We start from the raw sequence: 13,523 nt of genomic DNA, 5'->3' as shown, positions 1-13,523 counted from the left end.
AGATGACTGTTTAAGACTAAATGCAGTTTATTTCATGACAGCAAAAATTATTTGAAAACCACTTTATGTGTTACATACATGTCCCTTTGAAAGGATGTCACCAAAAACTAGTACCAGGTAACAGCATGCGAGGTCATTACCACATAAATATTGACTGGATACCAGACGGGTGTGGTCCGATTACACAATGTTCACAAGTCAACAGACCTAACAGCTGTATAAGTAATGTAGGTATTAAAGTTAACGATTACATATGTATCAGAGACGTACCTCGTATCAATTCATAGATGTTCATGTCCATCAGCTCACAAATCAGCACCAAAGTCCCGGACTTTTTGTCACTGAAAAAGATTAAGATTTATTACATAGTTTAATTTCGATCATTGTTCCACATGATTCTGAGATTAGGATTTTTTTTTGTAATAAGATTTTTTATAAGAAAATGATGGGTGAAAATTGCTTTAATTTTACTTTACAGAAATTAGAAGCCTGTAAGATTTTGGGATTGAGATTTCATACATTAAAGACATGTAAATGTTTGAGTCAGAGACAAGCTGAGATTAGAAGGATTCTAAGTCTGTGTGACTATTAAAGTGGATATTATAATGATATAATTGTAATGAAACCATGACCCCACTTAAACAAAATCCTCCTTCGTACATGTATCTTAACTATGTACAAAGCATTACTTGCAATATATACACATTCAACAGCAAAAAATCATGTGAAAAATTATTTTCTGAATTTGATAAGAAATTTACCACATTTTATTAATTTACTAATCATTATCTGATATCATTTTTTAAGTAGAAGATCATGGTGGACTAATTCTACGGTACATTTCTTTTATTAGTGAAACCAAAGAAACCTTCCTATTACCACCCAGTAACAGATACCAACTCAGTAGAGAAGTTAGAGAATCTGATCTAATCTCATGTACTCTGTAATTTGATAGCTTAGAACCATTTAAATGATGCTCCTTTAAATATAACTGACATGTGAGTGCTTGATTTGATTTGATTGACCAAATCATGGTGACATCCATCTGATAAGTTGGGGTATAATTAACCTTTCACCCTCACCAGCCCTGCACAGCATTTATATGTATAGCTCACACAAAAAATATCAGACCACGACAGGTTTCAGAAGTCATTTTTCAAAATAATTTCCATAAGGAATTTCATTAAAACTTAAAGTGGGTGTTTAGAAATCTACAAGAGATCCTACAGGGATCTTGGTGCTCACCATTGAATGAGCTTTACAAGTTCTATGTCAGACTGATCTTCTCTCTACATTTTTCTTCTTTCTCAATAATCTGGTAACAAGAACAAGTGAAACCCATATGTGAAGTCTGAGAAACATCCCTCCAGTTCTTTTCAAGAAATAGCAATAGCAAACTTAATTTCTCAAAATTCAAGATGGCTGTCTGTCGACCATATTTCTTTTCTGATCAAAAATCTAAATTGAATTGGCACAACTAGGTATCAAGGGGAACCTACACATGCAATTCGAGGAATATTCCTATAGAACTTTTGAAGAAATAGAGATAACCAACTTCAATTCTCAAAATCTAACATGGCTGCCTGTTGGCCATTTTGTTTTTCTGACCAAAAATTTGAATTACAGTGGCACAACTAGGGACCAAGGGGAACCTACACATGAAGCTTGACAAATATCTCTTTAGTATTTTAATTTTGAGAAATAGCGATAGCAAGGATTGTTTACAGACTGATGAAGGTCAGACGGACCGTGGACCAACGGATACAAAAATTTTGAATAGATCTGATGATAGTAAGCTAAAAATAGTATTTCCTTGTTAATATGCTTGTTAATTCCCTTCCATGGCCCTCTCCAAATAAAATATACATGAATTGACAATTACATAGTATGACAGTGGGTACATGTGTACATAACAGATAGAAGTATATACATACAGACTATTTGCTGAACCTTCTAATGCTGTAGATAGGTTCAACTGCTCAGGTAATTACAGGTGTTACACCATAGTCTATAAAGGTTAATCAACAGGTGTTTGATCTTGTTACGTCCTGTCAATATACATCTACACGGAATGTTATCAGCTTAGATTAAAATCACTTCTAACAAAATACTTCATGATAACCTTTAATGGTAGACCATTATCAGGGTGTGTCCATAATGTGTGTAACTTTTAATGGTAGAATGCTATCAGGGTGTGTCCATAATGTGTGTAACTTTTAATGGTAGAATATTATCAGGGTGTGTCCATATTGTGTGTAACTTTTAACGGTAGAATATTATCAGGGTGTGTCCATAATGTGTGTAACTTTTAATGGTAGAATGTTATCAGGGTGTGTCCATAATGTGTGTAACTTTTAATGGTAGAATATTATCAGGATGTGTCCATAATGTGTGTAACTTTTAATGGTAGAATATTATAAGGGTGTGTCCATAATGTGTGTAACTTTTAATGGTAGAATGTTATCAGGGTGTGTCCATAATGTGTGTAACTTTTAATGGTAGAATATTATCAGGATTTGTCCATAATGTGTGTAACTTTTAATGGTAGAATATTATCAGGATGTGTCCATAATGTGTGTAACTTTTAATGGTAGAATATTATCAGGGTGTGTCCATAATGTGTGTAACTTTTAATGGTAGAATATTATCAGGGTGTGTCCATATTGTGTGTAACCTTTAATGGTAGAATATTATCAGGATTTGTCCATAATGTGTGTAACTTTTAATGGTAGAATATTATAAGGGTGTGTCCATAATGTGTATAACTTTTAATGGTAGACCATTATAAGGGTGTGTCCATAATGTGTGTAACTTTTAATGGTAGAATATTATCAGGATTTGTCCATAATGTGTGTAACTTTTAATGGTAGAATATTATCAGGATTTGTCCATAATGTGTGTAACTTTTAATGGTAGAATATTATCAGGGTGTGTCCATAATGTGTGTAACTTTTAATGGTAGAATATTATCAGGATTTGTCCATAATGTGTGTAACTTTTAATGGTAGAATATTATCAGGATTTGTCCATAATGTGTGTAACTTTTAATGGTAGAATATTATCAGGATTTGTCCATAATGTGTGTAACTTTTAACGGTAGAATATTATCAGGATTTGTCCATAATATGTGTAACTTTTAATGGTAGAATATATTAAGGGTGTGTCCATAATGTGTGTAACTTTTAACGGTAGAATATTATCAGGATTTGTCCATAATGTGTGTAACTTTTAATGGTAGAATATATTAATGGTGTGTCCATAATGTGTGTAACTTTTAATGGTAGAATATTATCAGGATTTGTCCATAATGTGTGTAACTTTTAATGGTAGAATATTATCAGGGTGTGTCCATAATGTGTATAACTTTTAATGGTAGAATATATTAAGGGTGTGTCCATAATGTGTGTAACTTTTAATGGTAGAATATTTTAAGGGTGTGTCCATAATGTGTATAACTTTTAATGGTAGAATATATTAAGGGTGTGTCCATAATGTGTGTAACTTTTAATGGTAGAATATTATCAGGGGTGTGTCCATAATGTGTAACTTTTAATGGTAGAATATTATCAGGATTTGTCCATAATGTGTGTAACTTTTAACGGTGGAATATTATCAGGATTTGTCCATAATGTGTGTAACTTTTAATGGTAGAATATTATCAGGGTGTGCCCATAATGTGTGTAACTTTTAACGGTAGAATGTTGTCAGGGTGTGTCCATATTGTGTGTAACTTTTAATGGTAGAATGTTGTCAGGGTGTGTCCATATTGTGTGTAACTTTTAACGGTAGAATGTTGTCAGGGTGTGTCCATATTGTGTGTAACTTTTAACGGTAGAATGTTGTCAGGGTGTGTCCATATTGTGTGTAACTTTTAATGGTAGAATATTATCAGGGTGTGTCCATAATGTGTGTAACTTTTAACGGTAGAATATTATCAGGATTTGTCCATAATGTGTGTAACTTTTAATGGTAGAATATTATCAGGATTTGTCCATAATGTGTGTAACTTTTAATGGTAGAATATTATCAGGGGTGTGTCCATAATGTGTAACTTTTAATGGTAGAATATTATCAGGATTTGTCCATAATGTGTGTAACTTTTAACGGTGGAATATTATCAGGATTTGTCCATAATGTGTGTAACTTTTAATGGTAGAATATTATCAGGGTGTGCCCATAATGTGTGTAACTTTTAACGGTAGAATGTTGTCAGGGTGTGTCCATATTGTGTGTAACTTTTAATGGTAGAATGTTGTCAGGGTGTGTCCATATTGTGTGTAACTTTTAATGGTAGAATATTATCAGGGTGTGTCCATAATGTGTGTAACTTTTAACGGTAGAATATTATCAGGATTTGTCCATAATGTGTGTAACTTTTAATGGTAGAATATTATCAGGATTTGTCCATAATGTGTGTAACTTTTAATGGTAGACCATTATCAGGGTGTGTCCATATTGTGTGTAACTTTTAATGGTAGAATGTTGTCAGGGTGTGTCCATATTGTGTGTAACTTTTAACGGTAGAATGTTGTCAGGGTGTGTCCATATTGTGTGTAACTTTTAATGGTAGAATATTATCAGGCTGTGTCCATAATGTGTGTAACTTTTAACGGTAGAATATTATCAGGATTTGTCCATAATGTGTATAACTTTTAATGGTAGACCATTATAAGGATTTGTCCATAATGTGTGTAACTTTTAACGGTAGAATATTATCAGGATTTGTCCATAATGTGTGTAACTTTTAATGGTAGAATATTATCAGGATGTGTCCATAATGTGTGTAACTTTTAATGGTAGAATATTATCAGGATGTGTCCATAATGTGTGTAACTTTTAATGGCAGAATATTATCAGGATGTGCCATAATGTGTGTAACTTTTAATGGTAGAATATTATCAGGGTGTGTCCATAATGTGTATAACTTTTAACGGTAGAATATTATCAGGGTGTGTCCATAATGTGTGTAACTTTTAATGGTAGAATATTATCAGGATTTGTCCATAATGTGTGTAACTTTTAATGGTAGAATATATTAAGGGTGTGTCCATATTGTGTGTAACTTTTAATGGTAGAATGTTATCAGGATGTGTCCATAATGTGTGTAACTTTTAATGGTGGAATATTATCAGGGTGTGTCCATAATGTGTATAACTTTTAATGGTAGAATATTATCAGGGTGTGTCCATAATGTGTGTAACTTTTAATGGTAGAATATTATCAGGGTGTGTCCATAATGTGTGTAACTTTTAATGGTAGAATATTATCAGGGTGTGTCCATAACATGTGTAACTCGGCAAGCCTCGTGTTTAGGAATTTAACAATCTCCCTCCTGGGGTTGAGATCCCTCTATCTCACCCCAAAAGGGATAAAAGATTCTATTAGTCTGTCCCCTACACCAACACCTTACAGGGACCATGTTGTCTGTCCCCTACACCAACCCCTTACAGGGACCATGTTGTCTGTCCCCTACACCAACACCTTACAGGGACCATGTTGTCTGTCCCTACACCAACACCTTACAGGGACCATGTTGTCTGTCCCTACACCAACACCTTACAGGGACCATGTTGTCTGTCCTCTACACCAATACCTTACAGGGACCATGTTATCTGTCCCCTACACTAACACCTCACAGGGACCATGTTGTCTGTCCCTACACCAACACCTTACAGGGACCATGTTGTCTATCCCCTACACCAACACCTTACAGGGACCATGTTGTCTGTCCCTACACCAACATCTTACAGGGACCATGTTGTCTGTCCCTACACCAACACCTTACAGGGACCATGTTGTCTGTCCCCTACACAAACACCTTACAGGGACCATGTTGTCTGTCCCTACACAAACACCTTACAGGGACCATGTTGTCTGTCCCTACACCAACACCTTACAGGGACCATGTTGTCTGTCCCTACACCAACACCTTACAGGGACCATGTTGTCTGTCCCTACACCAACACCTTACAGGGACCATGTTGTCTGTCCCTACACCAACACCTTACAGGGACCATGTTGTCTGTCCCCTACACCAACACCTTACAGGGACCATGTTGTCTGTCCCCTACACCAACACCTTACAGGGACCATGTTGTCTGTCCCCTACACCAACACCTTACAGGGACCATGTTGTCTGTCCCCTACACCAACACCTTACAGGGACCATGTTGTCTGTCCCTACACCAACACCTTACAGGGACCATGTTGTCTGTCCCCTACACCAACACCTTACAGGGACCATGTTGTCTGTCCCCTACACCAACACCTTACAGGGACCATGTTGTCTGTCCCCTACACCAACACCTTACAGGGACCATGTTGTCTGTCCCCTACACCAACACCTTACAGGGACCATGTTGTCTGTCCCCTACACCAACACCTTACAGGGACCATGTTGTCTGTCCCCTATACCAACACCTTACAGGGACCATGTTGTCTGTCCCCTACACCAACACTTTACAGGGACCATGTTTTCTGTCCCCTACACCAACACCTTACAGGGACCATGTTGTCTGTCCCCTACACCAACACCTTACAGGGACCATGTTGTCTGTCCCCTACACCAACACCTTACAGGGACCATGTTGTCTGTCCCCTACACCAACACCTTACAGAGACCATGTTGTCTGTCCCCTACACCAACACCTTACAGGGACCATGTTGTCTGTCCCCTACACCAACACCTTACAGGGACCATGTTGTCTGTCCCCTACACCAACACCTTACAGGGACCATGTTGTCTGTCCCCTACACCAACACCTTACAGTGACCATGTTGTCTGTCCCCTACACCAACACCTTACAGGGACCATGTTGTCTGTCCCCTACACCAACACCTTACAGGGACCATGTTGTCTGTCCCCTACACCAACACCTTACAGGGACCATGTTGTCTGTCCCCTACACCAACACCTTACAGGGACCATGTTGTCTGTCCCCTACCCCAACACCTTACAGGGACCATGTTGTCTGTCCCTACACCAACACCTTACAGGGACCATGTTGTCTGTCCCCTACACCAACACCTTACAGGGACCATGTTGTCTGTCCCTACACAAATACCTTACAGGGACCATGTTGTCTGTCCCCTATACCAACACCTTACAGGGACCATGTTGTCTGTCCCTACACCAACACCTTACAGGGACCATGTTGTCTGTCCCCTACACCAACACCTTACAGGGACCATGTTGTCTGTCCCCTACACCAACACCTTACAGGGACCATGTTGTCTGTCCCCTATACCAACACCTTACAGGGACCATGTTGTCTGTCCCTACACCAACACCTTACAGGGACCATGTTGTCTGTCCCCTACACCAACACCTTACAGGGACCATGTTGTCTGTCCCCTACACCAACACCTTACAGGGACCATGTTGTCTGTCCCCTACACCAACACCTTACAGGGACCATGTTGTCTGTCCCCTACACCAACACCTTACAGGGACCATGTTGTCTGTCCCCTACACCAACACCTTACAGGGACCATGTTGTCTGTCCCTACACCAACACCTTACAGAGACCATGTTGTCTGTCCCTACACCTTACAGGGACCCTGGGCTATACACAGTAGTTACAGACCTCCTAATCAGGTTAGTTACACCACACGAGATAATACAGACATGGCGAGAGGGTAGAAGTGTCTACCAGGTAAACCTTGTTCCTTTAATTCACTGGTCTGTCAATATTTATCAAAGTGCTAGGGAATTATCCAGTTATGTACACCTAGGAATGCCCATTCCTATATATCTCCCTGTCCAGTGGTCAAGTGGATAATGTACATGTGTGATACACATAGAACTGGACATACAAATCTTACTGGCTGGTCACATACAGGACACAGAACTGGACATACAAATCTTACTGTCCAGTCACATACAGGACACAGAACTGGACATACAAATTCTACTGTCAAATTAACCGCGTATGGACACTATTGATCCATCAATAACAAAAGCCATCTACATCAAACAAAACAGTCCTTGATCAGCTCTAGTCTACAAGATGAAGTTCACACATCAGGACATAAATGAAACAAAGAAACATTAAATGTCAAGGCCACTCATTTATAGTTTTTAGTGGCGGAGTACCAAGGGTTATGTCCCCTTTTCTGGTACAATTTACGTTATTTTACATCTACCAGATACCTTTAAATTGGTTTTATTAATGTAAAGAAAATCTCACACAATTATTTGAACAGCTTAAGCTAACTTTCCATTAATTATTATTTTGTAATGTGGAGCCTGAACAGGGAGGCACAATAAACAAAATTGGCTTGACATGTGCTGAATTACGAACACTTCATTTAGTCAATACAGTTCATGAGGAAGTGTTTTATTAGACCGATTATCCCTGGTAATACACACTCACCTGTCAGAATGTACATTACACTTGGGGTGCATGATATATAGCACAGCAATATATTTATCTATGGAAATTTTTGTTTAGCATATCAATTAATTCCAAGGGCTTGATTTACTAAAACATTTAAGATCATGCACATAACCTTAGATCACTGCTACAAATAATGTATACAATGGAGAATCGACATTTATTAACCCTCCTAGCAGAAAATGGAAATTCTGATAATCCAGTTTACAAATTAGTGATAGGTCTGGATCAATGATAATCTAGTTTACAAATTAGTGATAGGTCTGGATCAATGATATTCTAGTTTACAAATTAGTGATAGGTCTGGATCAATGATAATCTAGTTTACAAATTAGTGATAGGTCTGGATCATGCAATGATAATCTAGTTTATAAATTAGTGATAGGTCTGGAGCAATGATAATCTAGTTTACAAATTAGTGATAGGTCTGGATCAATGATAATCCAGTTTACAAATTAGTGATAGGTCTGGATCAATGATAATCCAGTTTACAAATTAGTGATAGGTCTGGATCAATGATAATCCAGTTTACAAATTAGTGATAGGTCTGGAGCAATGATAATCTAGTTTACAAATTAGTGATAGGTCTGGATCAATGATAATCCAGTTTACAAATTAGTGATAGGTCTGGATCAATGATAATCCAGTTTACAAATGGATCAATGATAATCTAGTTTACAAATTAGTGATAGGTCTGGAGCAATGATACTTCACTTTTCTTTACAAAATGGTATTTTTACCTGGAGTTCCTACCTATAGTACAGGTAAACGACTAATTACAAACCTATTACTGATACTGTCTCCCCTGTGTAAGCTAAAAGTGGTTCACAAAAATAGTAAGCCCTCCTCAAACTTTACACTAGGGGAGGATTTGAGGATAAATCCACTACTATTCCAGACCTATACATATTAGTTAAATTCATACCTTATCAGAAAATAATATGTTGTCCATTTATACTTACAATATGACTTCCTGGAGTTCCAGTATATTTGAGTGAGGACTTAGGCGACGCATGGCTTGGATCTCACGTAAATTATTTACTTGTTCCACACTGAAAAATTCAAATGATAAAATTTCATATTGACACAATTCTGCTGTATCGTTGCAAAAAATCAAGTAATTTTTCAGATTTACCATGCACGGATAGACAATTGTGAATTAAATTTCCTTCTTGAATGTTTTATGAAAATAAGACCTTGAGGAGGCAGCCCAGTTATTGGTTACTGATGTAGGAGTCCTGTATAATCCTTGACTGTAAAAGGTCATCATACACAAAAGTTATAGTCGTTCCTAGATCAGTGTTAACAAAATCATATATTCACCAATATTTCTGAAGAGGCAAGTTTATGTAATAAATTATTTCTAAAATCTAACTGATATACAGTATATATGCTCATGGATATAAAAAAACTGTCTGAGGGATGCTCACTGTATGTTCCTGTAAGAATCTCCAAAGCACCCAAATAAACTGAGGACAAATTTTAGATATTCTATTGATGTTTACTGTTATCAAAGTACTTGTGAAGGAGCGATATTCTTTGGTGATTCTGACAGGTCATTGACATTATGTTTTAAGAGATGTCCGATGGTTGTAGGGAGAACTGAAAGCAAGAAAAATACAATGGAAACAGTTCAGTAATCAGCATCCTGGACCACTGGGGAACAATTTTATAGAGTGTTTCTGTCACAGTAATCAGGGACATATAATATTTATGGAGTACATTACCCATAGCCTTCCACTGTATCAAATGTCACACACAATCTATCATACACCACCCATAGCCCTCCACTGTATCAAATGTCATACACAATCTATCAAACACCACCCATAGCCCTCCACTGTATCAAATGTCACACACAATCTATCATACACCACCCATAGCCCTCCACTGTATCAAATGTCACACACAATCTATCAAACACCACCCATAGCCCTCCACTGTATCAAATGTCACACACAATCTATCATACAACACCCATAGCCCTCCACTGTATCAAATGTCACACACCATCTATCAAACATCACCCATAGCCCTCCACTGTATCAAATGTCATACACAATCTATCAAACACCACCCATAGCCCTCCACTGTATCAAATGTCATACATAATCTATCAAACACCACCCATAGCCCTCCACTGTATCAAATGTCATACACAATCTATCAAACACCACCCATAGCCTCCACTGTATCAAATGTCACACACAATCTATCAAACACCACCCATAGCCCTCCACTGTATCAAATGTCATACACAATCTATCAAACACCACCCATAGCCCTCCACTGTATCAAATGTCATACACAATCTATCAAACATCACCCATAGCCCTCCACTGTATCAAATGTCATACACAATCTATCAAACACCACCCATAGCCCTCCACTGTATCAAATGTCACACACAATCTATAAAACAACACCCATAGCCCTCCACTCTACCAAATATCATACACAATTTGATCTAAATTATTTCAATTGCATTAATATATTAACATGGAAAATATTTGTTTTTATTGTTTTTAACAACAGCCAGCGTCCTCTGAGGATGGGTGTCAAGGTGACACTAACGGCCAGGGTTATATGAGGACGGGTGTCAAGGTGACACTAACGGCCAGGGTTATATGAGGACGGGTGTCAAGGTGACACTAACAGCCAGGGTTATATGAGGACGGGTGTCAAGGTGACACTAACAGCCAGGGTTATATGAGGACGGGTGTCAAGGTGACACTAACAGCCAGGGTTATATGAGGACGGGTGTCAAGGTGACACTAACAGCCAGGGTTATATGAGGACGGGTGTCAAGGAGACACCTACGGAAGTAAATAAAGCACAGGAAGACAGAACAGTGAGTTAAGAACAGAAAGATTTCAGATCTCAAGCGTTGCATTGGGGGCAGGAGATCTATTTTGGTCTCTTCAACTTCCCCCAAATAGAGGAAACAACAGAAAATCTGCTAAATATATTAAGATATTTATATTTATACCCAGGTATTTATGGAATTATCTGTACCTGTCTTATTCAGGTTGATTTTGTAAGAACATCAGGGATCATTATTTAAAGAGAAATGTTTGTAGAGAACATCAGACAGTATTAAAACAGTCATCATTTCGACATCTAGCAATACTGGGGATAATATGTTGAAACAAGAGGATTATAAATTTATTTCTATCCGTTAGGTTGACACATGAGGTCTACAGAAAAACTAATACCCTCTATAACCCAGACAGTCTATTGACACTAGTGATCAAAATGTTCAATAACACAACATATTAATTTATATACCAATCATTGTGTTTGTGACTCACTATACTTTTCCCGTACTGTATATATGGAACAGGCCTAACACTTCCCACACTTTCAACATGTAAACCATGTCTCCAACCTTAACAAAGTTTCGGATCTAACCAGTTTCTGGCCAATCTTTCGTGATAGGAGAGTAAAAACCTGTGTCCTCATTCTTTGGTCTCGATCCTTTGAGCCTTAGTTAGAGATCCCAGCCAGTGTGTATCATGTTCATACTACTAAAGCCTTATTCAATCGTTTTGTAATGCAGAAAACCTATGTATATTAATCCAATGTACCAATTCTAAACTTGATAGAATCCTTACATATTGGATATTCTGTTCTGTGATCCAATGACCTGGGTACTTAATTAACACTTGTTAGTACAATATACACCTGAGTACTTAATTAACACTTCTTAGTACCAACCTGGGTACTTAATTAACACTTGTTATTACAATATATACCTGGGTACATAATTAACACTTGTTAGTACACACAAAGTTCCAGACTAACCTGGGTACTTAATTAACACTTGTTAGTACATACCTGGGTACTTAATTAACACTTGTTAGTACAATATATACCTGGGTACTTAATTAACACTTGTTAGTTAACACAAAGTTCCAGACTGACCTGGGTACTTAATTAACACTTGTTAGTACATACCTGGGTACTTAATTAACACTTGCTAGTACAATATACACCTGATGGGTACTTAATTAACACTTGTTAGTAAACACAAAGTTCCAGACTGACCTGGGTACTTAATTAACATTTAAGCAATGAACAGTGGTTTTAATGTTGTTATAGTTGATATGGCAGCAAGATGTATGGTGGGCAAATGTAGCATATGGGAACCCCTATATGGCATGGGAACCTTCCATTTTTATAGACCTCAGTATATTTTGGCCAGGAGACAGAACTGAAAGCATTCCTCACAGGGGGAATGCTCAACTAAAGGCAAAAACTTGGTGTGTGTGTCAAGGGAGACACTAGGAAAAACAAAAGTTTTAGAAAGAACAGAAAAGATAACATCCCAAATCTAGTGGCGTATTAAAATCATGCAATGGGGACAGAAACCCAGTGTTAAAGGTTCTACCTTGAATAATTACTGGTTTAAAAAGAGAGTATAATACATAATCTTAATAAATGACAATAACTTGCTTGAAGCAATTTTGAAATACAGCACATTTTTATTTAGATTTGAAACTTTAATATACCTGACATTTGATAAGACTCTCAACGAATTTCTATTTCAGTAAAACTGAGCAACTAGTTTTAAGTTGGAATATCTGGTTGGCCATTATGCTGTTATACAGTGCCCTTAAGATTACATTGAAGGAATGAGTGGTATAAACAGTTAAAAGTTTGAACTACACAGCCTTTTGACACCTATCAACTTAAACCTTTGAATCAACAGAAAGGCCATGGGTGCTTTAAACCATTCCTTTCACTTGAGACTAAATGATCAGATACATTAAATGGGATCAATATCTTCTGTGCAGTGTTATGGAATAATGTTGATTGTGCCTGGTCTCATCAGCCTTTAAAGACATTTCGCACAGGCTGTTCACAACATTCAAATGTCTCTTTTACCTACTTTTGAACTTGTTGACCTTCACACAACTCAAGAATATTGTATGGTTGTATGACTTTGGTACGTAATAAAAATCACAAAATATGCCAGACATTAACAAATTTGTTCGGCTTTCTGTTAAATGAGGGAGCATGGCAGGGCATTGAACAGGTTAAAGTTAAATCAGAGTTGTCCATGGCCCAAGTCTAATTCCCACTCCACACTGAGTCCCTGGCCCCAGTCTGATTCCCACTCCACAC

At 37.5% G+C, this 13,523-nt stretch overlaps 1 protein-coding gene across 3 annotated transcripts in view; it reads right to left on the bottom strand.

Annotated features, from left to right (window-relative positions):
- The window catches only part of LOC117324428 (MAPK/MAK/MRK overlapping kinase-like), an 84,105-nt gene that overhangs the window by 30,242 nt on the left and 40,340 nt on the right, over window positions 1-13,523 (bottom strand). For all 3 annotated transcript variants that reach the window (XM_033880278.1, XM_033880279.1, XM_033880280.1), the window contains exons 3-4: window positions 9,359-9,448; window positions 271-341 (exon numbers count right to left, since the gene is read on the bottom strand). In XM_033880278.1, the coding sequence (XP_033736169.1) occupies window positions 271-341; window positions 9,359-9,448 (161 nt within the window). The remainder of the gene's footprint in view (window positions 1-270; window positions 342-9,358; window positions 9,449-13,523) is intronic.

This window comes from Pecten maximus, chromosome 3, assembly GCF_902652985.1.
Source record: "Pecten maximus chromosome 3, xPecMax1.1, whole genome shotgun sequence".
NCBI lineage: Eukaryota > Metazoa > Mollusca > Bivalvia > Pectinida > Pectinidae > Pecten > Pecten maximus.
Note: the sequence above shows the minus strand (reverse complement) of the source record. Positions and strands in the feature narration are given on the sequence as shown.